This window comes from Pipistrellus kuhlii, unplaced genomic scaffold (assembly GCF_014108245.1).
Source record: "Pipistrellus kuhlii isolate mPipKuh1 unplaced genomic scaffold, mPipKuh1.p scaffold_m20_p_12, whole genome shotgun sequence".
Classification (NCBI taxonomy): domain Eukaryota; kingdom Metazoa; phylum Chordata; class Mammalia; order Chiroptera; family Vespertilionidae; genus Pipistrellus; species Pipistrellus kuhlii.
Genome location: NW_023425427.1, coordinates 25,489,129 through 25,504,206, shown reverse-complemented (window position 1 = coordinate 25,504,206; position 15,078 = coordinate 25,489,129). Strand labels below are relative to the sequence as shown.

Sequence of the window (15,078 nt, the reverse complement as noted above, 5' to 3'; positions counted from 1 at the left end):
ACAGACTGTTCAGAGGGAAGGGATAGGGGCTAAGAGATCAACCAAAGGACTTGTATGCATGCATTTTATCATAACCAATTAATACGGACACTGGGGCACTGGGGGCTTGTCCTGGGGGGTGGGAGTGGCCAGGGAGGAGCCAGTTGGGAAAAAGGAGACATATGTAACAACAATAACAAAAATAAAATATTTCTAGCGGAACATTAAAAATAGACACCAGGGGAGTTAATTTTTATTTAAAAAAATAAAAATGTGGCATACTTCATCTAATTTTTCAAATTGAGGAATTTTACAAGTCTAGGAGCACACAGAATTATGAAACATTCACTTTTAATGGAAAGAAAAATTGGTAAAATTTTCAATTTAAGTTTTAATACCGTATTTTTCGGACCATAAGACGCACTTTTTTCCCCCCAGAAGTGGGGGGAAAAAGTCTCTGCGTCTTATGGTCCAAATATAGCCTACACATATACTTTAAAAAAAAAGTTTTTTTACTTGCCCGGCTCTGTGTGGTCTCTGTGTGCTTGCCCGACTCTAAAATGGTTCTAAATGCTGCTGTTTACTTTACAGGGTTGATTACATGTTGTTTATGACTGTGATGTTGGGTTTTAATGCACATAAAATATTTTAGGACACTATTTGTTTCAGAATCTTTTTTTCTTCATTTCCCTTCTCTAAAAACTGGTGCGTCTTATGGTCCGGAGCGTCTTATGGTCCGAAAAATACGGTACTTTAAAAGAATAAACTGTTAGGAATACTGCTATGCTTTCCTGTATATCCAGAGATAAACATCCTAAGTTTTTAAACTTTTACCTAATATAGCCATTAAAATTATATATAGTATTTGGTAGTTTTTGAAGTTAGATAAATATTTTATGTGTTTCTTCTATAAGTTCCCCTTTTCTCCTCACAATATGTTCAACATCTATGTTGCCACATGTAATTTATTTCATTCAATTTAACTGCTGTATAGTATTTCCATTACATCTTGCTTTTGTTATATTCATTAGTTTTTGTGTATGATTTTTTAAAAACAACATGGTCTACTCTAAAATATGCCAAATAAAAAGTTACTCAGTAATGCTGGGTGGGGTAAAATGTCAATGCTCTGTTGGAAAATAAGGATGGAGAATTAGCTGTTGTAGTTAGCGCTGTGAAGGCCATTGGTGACTGTGACAGCAGCGATTTGACCATTGTCCCCAGCCCAGATGTATTCAATTTGAAACAGGAATGGGCCCAGCAATTCTTGTTTATATAATACCTTAATCAATAAAGAAATTTAAAAAAAAGCAAATTATTTGGCAAAAAAAAAAGGCCTCTATGTGATACTATTGCTTAATAAAATTTGAGAACTACTGTTCTAATCCATTTAGTTCTGTACAAAAAAATGTAAACCATCTTTTTAAATAAGTATCTTTATTCTCCTCAGTGGCTTTTTAATTGCTTTTATAATAAAGTCCAAGTTTTGCCTTCAAGTCATTTATAATCCTTTTGTAATCTGATTCCAGGTAAGATATCTGATTTCAACTCTTTGTTTCACATTATGTGAATGGCCCATACTGGGCCATTTAAGTTCTCTGAACATATCAGATGTTCCTATACCTTTCTAGGATGAATAATATTCCATACTGACCTTACAATAAGTAATGTCTGTTCATATGTTATATATAAGATTAGATATCACTTTCTCCATTTTTTAAAAATAATGGTTTGGGGCTTCTGCTGTGTTCTCCCAGGATTGTGTATTCAACCACTATAGTGGCACTTATTTGACTGTAATTGTTTCTTTATCTGTTTGCTTTTCAATCAATAATGAGTTCATTGAAAGTAGAGACTTTCTTGTACGTAGTTTATTTACTTTTTTAATGTTATGTTTTCAAAGACATTTAAAAATATATATATATATTATTTTTTAAAAATATATTTTATTGATTTTTTACAGAGAGGAAGGGAGAGAGATAGAGAGCTAGAAACGTTGATGAGAGAGAAACATCAACCAGCTGCCTCCTGCACACCTCCTACTGGGGATGTGCCCACAACCAACGTACATGCCCCTGACTGGAATCGAACCTGGGACCTTTCAGTCCGCAGACCGACGCTCTAGCCACTGAGCCAAACCGGTTTCGGCTCAAAGACATTTTTATGGGAAATTGGTCTAGGGAGTAATTTATAGGATTTATCACTCTGCCACATAGCACATGGAAATGACACATTTATTGCCTTTTTTATTCCAGACAACGGATCATAACTGGGTTCCATGTTTACATGATGAAACTGAGAAACTATTTCGTAAGGTAAAATAAACAAATACTATTTTTTGTCAACTCAATGAGTTGACAAGAGACTTTTAGGAAAGCTAATGTAATATATAATATGGGTTTATGCAAATTGTGTTTACTTGCTTAACTGTTAATATGACTCAATTATTTGAGGCTTCTGAAAATGGCATATGTTTACCATCTTTCAGTTAATCCGATTGGATAACCTTTTTGCTTATTGGAATGTGAACTCCCGGATGTTTTATATCACTAGTTATCATGATTCATTGGTAAGTAACTTTTTAAATATGTGTATATACACATTTGTTGACATATTTTGTATAATGTTTTATTCATTGTCATTTACCTAACATACGGTAGTCAGTGGTCATTTTATTCAGGCAAAACCAATTAGCAGAATTTACAGAAATAGGTGAATATATGTACCTATATAAAACCATGTATAAACATACACCTTGTTTTTTAATAATTGACATAAAACATTAGTTTCAGGTGTACAGCAATTCGATATTTGTATGTATTACTAAATGATTTCCACAATAATTCTAGTTAACATCTCTCACCATACTCAGTTAAAAAATTGTTTTCATGAGAAAAGAACTTTTTTTTTCTTTTTAAATATTTTATTGATTTTTTTTTACAGAGAGGAAGGGAGAGAGATAGAGTGCTAGAAACGTCGATGAGAGAGAAACATCGACCAGCTGCCTCTTTCACACCCCCTACCGGGGATGTTCCCGCAACCAATGTACATGCCCCTGACCGGAATCGAACCTGGGACCTTTCAGTTCGCAGACAGATGCTCTACCACTGAGCCAAACCGATTTCAGCGAGAAAAGAACTTTTAAGATTCCCTTAGTAACTTTCAAATATGCAATGCAGTATTACTAACTATAGTCATTATGCTGTATGTTAAATCACCATGTTTTATGTAAAATAAATTCTTATTTTATAACTAGAAGATTGTACATTTTGACTACTATCACCCATTTTGCCACCACCCACCCCCTACCTCTGGCAACCAACAGTCTGTTCTCTTATTTATGAGCTTATTTGTCTGTTTGTTGTTTTTTTGTTCATTTTTTTTTTTTTTTAGGTTCCACATATTAGATATAATATTTGTTTCTCTCCATCTGTTTTACTTAGTATACTGCCCTCAAAATCTACCTGTGTTGACTAAGATAGCAAGATTTCCTTTCTTTTATGGCTGAATGATATTTTGTTACATATATATACACCACGTTTTCTTTCTTTATTCATCTGTTGATGTGTAGGTTGTTCTCATATCTTTTTTTTTTAAATTACTTTATTGAGTTTGTTCCCATATCTTGACTCTTGTAAATAATGCTACGGTGAACATGGATGCACATAACTGTTTGAGTTAGTGTTTTTGTTTTATTTGGTAAGTATCCAGAGTTAGAATTGTTGGGTCATATCGTAGTTCTATTTTAAATTTTATGCTCCATACTGTTTTCCATAATGGTTGCATCCATTAACATTGCACAGGGGTTTCCTTTTTTTCCGAATCCTTTCAAATACTTGTTATGTTTTGTCTTTTTTATAATACTTATTCTAACAGGTATTAGGTGATATTATATTGTCATCTGATTTGCATTACCCTGATGATTAGTGAGGTTGGATATTTTTTTATGTACCTGTTGGTCATCTATATGTTTTCTTTGGAAAAATGTTTATTCTGAACTTCTGCTCATTTTGTAATCAGATTGTTTATTTTTTTACTTATTAGTTGTGTAAGTTTTTTATATATTTTGGATATTGACCCCTTATTAGATATATGAATAATAAATATTTTTTCCTATTCAGTAGATTGATTTTATATTTTGTTGGCAGTTTCCTTTGCTGTGTAGAGGCTTTTTAGTTTGATGTAGTCTCACTTGTTTTTACTTTTGTTGCATTTAACTTTGATGTCAAATCCAAAAAAATCATCACTAAGACCAACCTCATGGAGGTTACCAAGTATATTTACTTCTAAGATTTTTATGGTCTCAGGTCTTACATTGAAATTTTAATCCGTTTTGAGTTAATTTTTGTTTATAGTGTAAGATACTGGTACAGTTTTATTATTTTGCATGTGTCTATACAATTTTCCCAAATTTAATCTTTGTTGTAAACTAATGGGCTTATTTCTGGGCTCCCTATTCTGTTCCACTGGTCTATATGTCTGTGTTTATTCTATCTAGTACTGTATAGTTTTGGTTACTACAGTTTTGTAATAGAGCTTGAAATCAAGGAGGTGATGCTTTTAGCTTTGATTTTATTTCTCAAGATTGATCTGGCTATTTGGGATCTTTTGTGATTTCATACACATTTTATGATTGTGTTTTTCTGTGGAAAATGCCATTGGAATTTGGGTAGGGATTGTATTGAATTTGTATATAGCTTTGGGTAGTATGGATTTTTTTAAACAATATTAATTTTTACAGTCTTGAGTGTGGAGTATCTTTCCACTTATTTGTTCTTCAGTTTCTTTTAGGAAAGTCTTATAGTTTTCAGTGTACAGGCCTTTCACTTTCTTAGTTAAATTTATTTCTAAGTATTTTTTTCTTTTTGATTTAGTTCTAAATGGGATTATTTCCTTAATTTTGCTTTTTGATATTTTGTTACCAGTGTATAAGAAATGCAACCGATTTCTGTATATTGATTTTTTTTTTCATCCTGCATCTTTACTGAATTTGTTTAGTCTAATATATTTTTTTGATTGGGGTCTTTAGGATTTGTTATAAATAATTCCATGTCATCTAAATTTATATTATAAATAATACCATGACAGTTTTATTTCCTCCTTTTCATTTTGGATGGGTTTTATTTACTTTTATTGCCTAATTTCTCTGGCTAGTGCTTTGAGTACTATCTATATATAAAAGCCTAAGTGACCATTATGACTGGATGACCAGCCATTGCCATGATACGCACCGACCTCCAGGGGCCAGACACTCAACACAAGAGCTTCCCTGATGGTCAGGGTACTCCCACAAGCCAACCTCCCGTGGCTGGTCAGCCTCCCATGCTTCCTTCCGCACTGCCGGCTGGCCTCAATTGGCTCCAATCACAAGCCAGGCCAAGGGACCCCACCCATGCATGAATTCCTGCACAGGGTCTAGTGTTAAATAAAAGTAGTGACAATGGATATCCTTGACTTATTCCTGACCTTAAAGGAAAACTCTGAACTTTTCACTGTCGAATGTTATATGAGCTATGGGTTTGTCTTATATTCCCTTTACTATATTCAAGTGTAATTGTACCTCTATATCCACTTTGGTATAGAGAGTTTTAATTATAAATGGGTATTGAAGTTTGTCATATTTTGTATAGGTGTCTATATATATAAACATGTTTAAATATATATCTTAATATTTCTAAAGTATTCTTTTATGAGATAATTACTTTCAACTATTATCCTAACCACTTTAATGTTTTCTTATATCAAAATCCTCCTAAGTTTGAGTTATTTTTTTATAAATTGCTTTTAAACTTTTTTTATTTGCATACAGTAGAATTTTGTCAGATAAAGGAATATTGTGATTAATATAAATAAAGCAATTTATCTTTTGATAGGAAAGCTTGAGGAATGGCATAGTTGATGAAAATATTATTCCAGAAGGTTATGATTTTGGTAAGTATGTTTCCTAAAGTAAAAATTGCACTTTCTATTTTATTTTATTAATAAATTTTAAATGAATATTGTTAATGTAATGTGCCTTTTCATGTTAATTTTTCATGTAAATGTATTTATGATATATATCTATATATATATCTATACACACACACACACACACACACACACACACACACACACACACGTAAAAGCAAACATGTATATGTCATTCATTGTTGGGGAGCTTTTGGCTCTATATCAAAACCAGGAAAGAAAAATGTCCAACAAAAGTGGTTGTTAATAAATTGTGAGTTCTCTAATAATTGTCATGATAAATTTAAAGACATTTAACAATTTAATAAGGCTAGATGCTGTAGTCTATAGTATGACCTTACTATTTTAAAAATGTGTACTTAAATTTTTAAAAAATTTTTTGTAATTTTAAATAGTCTGAAATGAACATGTAGTATTTTAACAATCAGAAATAAGTTATTAAAATATGCAGTGAAAAAGAGTGCTGTTTCTTCTATCCTGAAGGCACTCAATAAATATTAATTGGTGATGGATAACTTGGCTGACAATGTTGTTAACAATAGATTATCCTTCCTGAAAATATTTCTTTTTTTGGCTTGTTGACAACAATATGAATTATAGATAGAAAAAAGATAACAGAAATTTTTCCACCAATGAAATGACAGTTCATTTGACCAAATCATAGCATTGTGGAAATATAGAACTGTAAAAAGAATATATAAGTCATGAAAATCAGTATTTTCAACTTGATCCTTTTATACTGTGACACTCTTGAAATGTAACTTAGTTTAATTTATTAAAATTTATATTCTTTTCCAGTATTTCGCCCCATATCTGCTAAAGCCAAACTTCAGATGAATCACCGATCTGATTTTGACTTTTCCGCCCCCAAGATAAAACTGGATGTTGAATTACATGACATAGCGATTGAATTTAATAAACCACAGGTATTTTTTAAATGGTATTTTAAATTTTGCGTTATAGTTTGATAAAAATAGAACTAAAGTTTTAAGTGTTTTTCTTTATTGAAATGTTAAAAAATTTTTAATGTTGACATTATTCCTTTCCCCCACCTTTGCCTCCCTCTATCCTCTCCTGCCAACCCCTTCCTTGGCCTTTACCAAATTATTGTCTGTGTCCCTGGGGTATGCATATGTGTTCTTTAGCTATTACCTTCACCTTCTTTGTTCAGTCATCCCCACCTCCCTCCCCCTGGGCAAAGGTCAGTCTGTTGCATGTATTTCATATTATGCTTCTGGTTCCCTTTCATTTGTCAATTTATTCATATTCTTAAAAAATTCAGTTACATGGTAAAATTTCCTTTAAAAAGTTTAACTTAGCTTCAATAATTGGGAAACATCTGAAACATGTAAGAGCTTTATGTTTTTCATCCTTTAGTATTTCAGTCTTATGGAGCTTCTTGAATCAGTTGATATGATGACCCAAAATCTGCCATATAGGAAGTTCAGACCTGATGTACCTGTTCACGGCCATGCCAGAGAATGGTAAAAAGTCTTAAATTTTTAAAATTGAAGTATAATTGATAAACAGTGTTATATTAGTTTCAGATGTACAACATAATGATTCAAATTATCACCATTAGTTACCATTCCTGCCATAGAGAGCTACAAAATTTTTCTTATAAGAACTTTTAAGATCTACTTTCTTAGCAACTTTTAAATATTCAGTGCAATATTATTAAGTTTAGTTGACATAATATCCCCATGACTTATTTATTTTATAACTGGAAGTTTGTAACTGTTGACCCCCTTCACCCATTTTGCTCACCCCAAACTCCTGTTTCTGGCAACCACCAATCTATTTTCTATACCTATGAGCTCATTTCCTGTCCCTAAAGATTCTATAAGTGAAATCATATATTTTTTGTCTCTTTTTGACTCATTTCATGTATCATAATGTTCTCAGGGTTCATTCATGTTGTCATAAGTGGCAAGATTTTTTTTTTTATGGCTACATAATATTCCATTATTGTGTATATATTACCACATTTTCTTTATTCATTCTTTTGTCAGTGATACTTAGGTTGTCTTAATGTCTTGGCTATTGTAGATAATGTGACAGTGAATGTGGGGGTGCATATATCTTTTTGATGTAGTCTTTTCATTTTCTTCAGGTAAATTTCCATAAGTGGATTTGCTCAAACTAAAACTTTTTAAAAAGATTTTTAAAATATAGCATAAAAGTGAATTTCTTGACGCTTTTAAGATACTTCAAAGGCTGACACAAACTATAGTTTGATTTGCAATTAGAAATTACTTAAGGGATTCGTTATAATAGAATTTATAACTGGAGTGCTAGAATAACATTTAGTCACTGTATTTTTTAGTTGAACCATATTCCAGTTTTTTTGTCTAGCAGTGTCTTCTTTTAAAAGTTTCAAATTTTTGAATTATATACATTAAACATGTTATTAAACCTGAAAATGTTATAGGTGTATATAAAGTACTATCCCTTTTTGAGATTCAAATTCTTGTCATTCCAATTATTAAGCTCTTGCATAGTTTCTAGAAATTGCAATTACTCTGAGTTGACTATTTTAATTATTATTCATGAGACTCAAGTGCTGTTTGACCATTAATACTTCAATGATTTTTCTGGAGACCTATATTTATTGCAACAAAATTTAAGGATTTTGCTTAATTTCACTTAGGAAAGATAATAATTACTATAAAAACAAATATGGGGGAAAGCAGGTGCTCAGATTACATACCATTTTCATATTCTTTGAATGATAGTTATGTATGTTAGAGTAGAAGCAATATCCATTATATTCCATACTGTTGGTTTGAGGGTGTTAAGTGTAGGGTTTTTGTTTTTTAACTAGGTGGGTTTATGCTATACGTGGTATTCTTGAAGTAAATGTTTGCCCCCACTTACGGATGTGGTCATGGAAACATATTTGCAATCATCGGCAACAAATGAAGCAATATAAAGAACTCTATAAGAAAAAACTAATAAATAAGAAGCCACCTGTTGAAGTTCTCAGCTGTTTGGAGGTTAGCATTTAAAAAAATAGTTGAATATTTTATGCTTTATAACTTCTAAGTCTTTAGAGATTAGCACTTCCTAATTATTTGTTCTAATTATGGAAATCTGTAATCAACCTACAGGCCTCTAAAAATTAAGCATTTATATTAGCCTAGGTCTAGAGAAAGTCTCCTACCTCAAAAACCATTCTCTTTTTCTCTTTTACTTAGTTGTTTTTCTTCTGTTTAAACTCAGTTGGGTGATACAAGCTTTGGTGATATTCTCCTGGGAGCTTTGGAAGATGAAATTATTCTAAATCTGAAGAGATTTGGGTTCATGCAAATAATAACTTGAAGCCTTAAATTATTAAGACATTTTTAACTTCAAAGGCTAAAAAATTTTTGTACATTGATTCCAAGTTCTCTGTGTTATTTCTGAAGCTTTACCTATGTCACCACTGCATTTCCCCTGTGTAAACCATCTAACTGTGCATTAATCAAATACAATTTCCTATCTTCTATACCGTGACACTGTGTTTACCCTTACCTATAGTTAAAACTTAGATAAAAATCATTCTAAACAGTGCATGTTTGGTATCTTTTAGTATGTATCTGTAAATCTTATAGAGTTGTAACTTACATGCATGATGTAAGATTTCTTTGTTCAGAAAGTTTTTCATCATTACTAATTTCCAAGCTGACATTATTTCTCAGAATTTAACCAGGAATATTATGTTGATGGATGATCTGTTTCCTGCTTTCTATCATATCTTTAGTGCAGCAAATTGATAGGTTATATAAACTAAAGTTATTTATAATTGTTTATGTAAACACATTTTCCTTTATATTTTTAGGAGTTGGAGAAGACTCTGGATGTATTTAATATAACTATAGTGAGACAACAGGCAGAAGTTGAGGTAATTCCAGATTATCTTTCAGTTAGTAAAAATAAATTTAGAGTCCATATAGATTTGAAAGGTGCTGTAATATTATTAGTATTGTGCTATACTGTACTGTTTCCTGAACTGGGTTCAAATTTGCTTTTTTGTGTTTGTTTTAAGAAAATTTGATTTAATGTTTTGCCACATTCATTTAAATCAGATTCTGTTGGAAAAATATTCTTTGTAGGTTATTGGATTTATACTGAGAGTAAATGTGAAAATGAAAAGCCAATTTTTTTTTTTTTTTAAATTACCTTCCCATGTAAGACAGTGGGATTAACTGCCTTGTAATACTAAATTCTTATGTTTGGCTAATGTTGCAGTTACTTTATTCTGTGGTCAGTTTGTATAATGTTTACATTTATTTACTCAAGTTTTGGAAATGTCAGGCTTATATTTCTTTAGATTGTTAAATAAAGGATAATTTGTCATTTAATTGAAAATTTATATATTTTAGTTAAAGAAAGCTAGATACAAGATATACAAAGAAGGAGTAAAAGATTCAGAGGAAAATAAAGGATGGTTTAACTGGTTGTGGAATTGGTCAGAACCACAAACTAAAGAACAGCAGCCTGATCTTAAACGTGGAGGTATGTTCATTTTATTTTATAGTAGTGCAGTTAATCATCAGATATAGTAATGTAGTTAATCATCAGATATGAAAATGGTTTTGCAGAAAATTCTCTCTGATTAAATAAATATTGTAATTATATATGCATATGGTACATTATTCTTGTTATCAATAAAATTACTATTAGAACATTGCAAATATATGACAAGTAAAAATGAAATAATTTTATTATTTTACTAGTGTTCACAAAAGAATTTTATGCCCAGGGGATTTGGTAAATGCATATAGCACAATAACAGATAAATAAATATTTCAAAAGTGTATAAACCAATGTAAATTTTTATTTAAATGATTTCTTGTAAAGATTTTTCTAACCAAATGCCTAAGATTGAAGCTTTAGCCGAAACCGGTTTTGCTCAGTGGATAGAGCAGACTGAAAGGTCCCAGGTTTGATTCTGGTCAAGGGCATGTACCTTGGTTTCGGGCACATCTCCAGTAGGGGGTGTGTAAGAGGCAGTTGACCGATGTTTCTGTCACATCGAAGTTTGTAACTCTATCCCTATCCCTTCCTCTCTGTAAAAAAACAATAAAATATATATATAAAAAAAAAAAAGCTTTGGAGTCTTAGGGGCTTAGGTTTACATATTAAATCTATCAGTTATTAGCACTGTGGCTTTGGTAAGTTATTTAGCTCTTTGAATCTCAGTTTTATTAATAGTCAAACGGGGGGAAATTATGATATTGGTACTACTTACTTTTTGTGCTAGGTGTGTTGCTTAGCAGGGTGCCAAATACAGTTATTCGTTTTGTAAGCTCTTGGTTGATACCAGTATTTAGAAATTTATATGAGGTATTTTTGGAGAATAATCCTTCTAAAATTGCCAGTGCCATTCTAACATTGTCATTATAATTTCTTAAAAGTATTATCAAAAGAGAGTAAAATTTACATTTAATTTATTAAAGGCATCTAAATTATGGGTTAGTTTTGTCTTGTTATCAGTTAAAAACATAGAACATTTTGTTTCTAATTTGTAGGTATTGAAGAAATCTTGACACCTGAAGAAAAAACTTTACTCTATGAAGCAATTGGCTATAGTGAAACAGCAGTTGACCCAACCTTGCCAAAATCAGTAAGGTTTTCATGCCTTATATCTCACTGTTGAATGAAATTTTAATCCTTTAGAAATTACATTACTGATTTGTTCTGTGATTTTCTTCTGGTTCTGTAAATATTGTTTTTACTTTAATTTCCAAGGTAGGGATAAATATTGTCCCATACTTTGTAGTGTTACAGGGTGATTCTTTAAGATACAAGGGTTGCTTTTAAACTGTCTTCTGGTTTTTGGAAAAAATAAATTTTGTGAATAGGATGTGAATAAGACTGTTTGATATGCATACATATGTGTTTGTATTTAATTTTGTTCATCTGAATATACTCTAGTTTGAAGCCATGAAGTTGTACATGCACTTGAAAAGTATGTCTATCGTTCTAAGAGAAGAACAACAAAAACGTGAGCTATTAAATATTGTAGTAAAAGAATTTAGCACTTGGGTTGTACAAAGACCGGGAGCACAATCAATAAAGTAAGTATTAATTTATTTTATCTTACCTTTAAAAAAATTTTATTTTATTTTATTGATTTCAAACAGGAAGGGGGGGAAGAGAGAGAGAAAGAGAGAGAGAGAGAGAGGAAGAAAGAGAGAGAGAGAGAGAGAGAGAGAGAGAGAATCATTAATGATGAGAGAGAATCATCTATCAGCTGCCTCCTGCATGCCCCATCCTGGGGATTGAGCCTGCAATCTGGGCATGTGCCCAGACCCAGAATCGAATTATGATCTTCTGGTTCATAGGTTGACACTCAATCATTGAGCCACACTGGCCAGGCTATTATCTTTTATCTATAAGAAAAAAATTCACTGTGAAATTGGAAGATAGATTATAATTTTACCATATTTTCCAAAGAGTACTATGGCTTAATATATCCTTTCATATTTTTAGGAACTTAGATTTTTTTCAGTAATATATATATTTTATAATCTTTATATATAAAAGCCTAAGCAACAGGCCATCCAGCCAACTGGCTGACTGGCTAGTAGTTATGATGCTCACTGACCATTAGGGAGCAGATGTTCAACACAGGAACAGAAACCTCAGACATGGAAACATGGAGTAGGCTGATGAATCTCAGAGGAAAGGGGGAAGAAGGGAAGGGTGGGAAGAGATTAACCAAAGATCTTAACATGCATACCAGAAGCCGAATGCATGAATTTGTGCACTGGTGGGGTCCCTCGGCCTGACGGGAATCAGGCAGAAACCGGCTATCCGACATCCCCCCAGGGGTCCAGACTGCAAGAGGGCATAGGCCAGGCCAGCAGACCATACAGGTGCACGAATTTGTGCACCAGGCCTCTGGTTATTAAAATAGTACATATTAATAGAATATTGCATGCTCAGGAAACATAGTCTTTTTATGTTTCCTGAGCATGCAGTAAGCCACACTATACAAAGAAGAAACAACATTAATAATTTGGTATTTATCTGAAAATGTATTTCACTTTTGTTTTTAAAAATAGCTTTACTTTGGGTGGGAAAAGGGTACATCTGCAATATTTTCAACAATAAAAATAATTTAAAAAATACAATAAACAGGAACACAGACAATATGGTGATGAAGACTGTGGGTGGGGGGCTGGGACTGGGCTACGATAGGTCAATGGGCGAAAAAGGGAATATGTAATAATTTCAACAATATAGATTTTAAAAAATAATAAAAAATAGCTTTACTGAGATATAATTCACATATACTATTCATCTATTGAAAGTGTACAATTCATTTGTTTGTGACACTGTATGCCATGTTACATTGTTATGTTTATTAGGTAATTCCAGAACATTTTTATACCCTAAAAAAGAAACCTTAATACTCGTTAGTAGTCACTCCTCATTGGCCCCTCTTTCTTGTGTCAGCAATAACTAATTTACTTTATTCCTAAGACTTTATTTTGGGCATTTAATATGCACACTATCATGTAATATGACTTTTCTGTCTGCCTGCTCTCACTTACCATGGTATTTCAAGGTTCATCCATGGTATAGCATGAGTTAGTGCTGCATTCATTTTTAATCCCTAATAATATTCCAGTATATGGATATACCACATTTTGTCTGTCCATTCATCAGATGATGGATAATGGATTATTTTCATTTATTGGGTATTATGCATAATGCTGCCATGAATATTCATGAACAATATTTCTTGTGGTCATTAAGTTTTAAATTATCTTGAGTATATATCTAGGAGTATAATTGTCTCATATGGTAACTCTGCTTAACCTTTGGAGGAATTGCCAGACTTTTCCATTTCTATCATTAGTGTGTTAGATCCCCAATTTATCTGAATCATTGGCAACACTAATTTTTTTTTTTTATTATAGCCATCTTAGTGGGTATAAACTAGTCTCTCATTGGTTTGATTTGCATTTCCATTTCCCTGATTACTACTGAAGTTGAACATCTTTTCATATACTTAGTCACAATATAAGTTCTTTTGCTCATTTTCAAATTAGGTTGTCTTTATTATTGAGTTGTAAGAGTTCTTTTTACTTATATAAGTCCCTTATCACACAAAAGATTTTCAATTAATTTTTTCCATTCATTGTTTTTAAAATTTTTAATGGTAGTCTTAAGCACAAAGTATATCTTTGCCAATACTTTTTTTTTTTTTTTTCATGTAGATTTGAAACCAAAATAGATTCCTTTCATGTTACTGGCCTACCAGATAATTCAACAAAACCCCGCCTCCTGTCCTCATTGGATAATACTGCATCACTTTTCCAGATTACGTTTGAGACAAATCCATTAGATGAAACTGTTGCTCAAAGGTGTATCATAGAAGCTGAACCTTTAGAAATAATATATGATGCAGTAAGCGTTTTTTAAAATTTCTAAATTTTAATATATTTCAATTTGGTTTGATTTTGTGCCTAATTTTAATATACTGTTTTTACTAGAGAACAGTGAATAGTATAGTGGAATTCTTCAGACCTCCAAAAGAGGTAAATCTAGCACAGCTCACTTCAGCGACTTTGACAAAACTTGAAGAATTTCGTGATAAGACAGCAACAGGTAAAAATGCCATTATTAAATTTTGAATCCTGTACTAAACTTTTAGGCAATTAAAGCTGATTTTAGTAATGTATTTCTTAAGTTTCTTTCTAGACTAGATACAGTTTAAAACTAATTTTGTACTTATATTTAAATTTAGATATAACAATAATTATTCCTTCACTCAGGTCAAACCCATTAACTACATTAAAGTTAATTACAAAATTTTGTTAGGATTTTTGAAATTGTGTTTGACAGAAACTGGCCTTTGAATTCTTTTAAAAGGTCATAGGGCTTGCAATGGTCTTTTTGGTTTAATTACTGCCCCTTTGCCTTTCAAGTCTTTGCAACATTTTTCTAACCTCTAACAGTCTGAACAAAATGCTTTTTAATTGAAGTATAAGGTTATACACAATAAACTATATCACTTAAAAATTTTTCAATCCAGCTATTCACAATTTTACATATTAGTGTGCTTTTGTCATTTTTATGTTCTCAGAATTCATGTTAAAAATATCTGGTCCCCATGATAGTTATTGTCTGGGTTTG

General features: G+C 31.7%; 1 protein-coding gene across 7 annotated transcripts in view; it reads left to right on the top strand.

The window, feature by feature from the left end:
* The window catches only part of VPS13A (vacuolar protein sorting 13 homolog A), a 170,303-nt gene that overhangs the window by 29,394 nt on the left and 125,831 nt on the right, over positions 1–15,078 (top strand). For all 7 annotated transcript variants that reach the window (XR_006741281.1, XR_006741282.1, XM_036433730.2 and 4 more), the window contains exons 8-19: positions 2,235–2,294; positions 2,468–2,548; positions 5,853–5,910; positions 6,745–6,872; positions 7,324–7,430; positions 8,771–8,942; positions 9,767–9,829; positions 10,311–10,443; positions 11,460–11,554; positions 11,866–12,008; positions 14,160–14,349; positions 14,436–14,550. Coding sequence is in view for 5 of the 7 variants with exons in the window: in XM_036433730.2 (XP_036289623.1) it covers positions 2,235–2,294; positions 2,468–2,548; positions 5,853–5,910; positions 6,745–6,872; positions 7,324–7,430; positions 8,771–8,942; positions 9,767–9,829; positions 10,311–10,443; positions 11,460–11,554; positions 11,866–12,008; positions 14,160–14,349; positions 14,436–14,550 (1,345 nt within the window). In the remaining 2 variants the exon portion in view is untranslated. The remainder of the gene's footprint in view (positions 1–2,234; positions 2,295–2,467; positions 2,549–5,852; positions 5,911–6,744; positions 6,873–7,323; positions 7,431–8,770; positions 8,943–9,766; positions 9,830–10,310; positions 10,444–11,459; positions 11,555–11,865; positions 12,009–14,159; positions 14,350–14,435; positions 14,551–15,078) is intronic.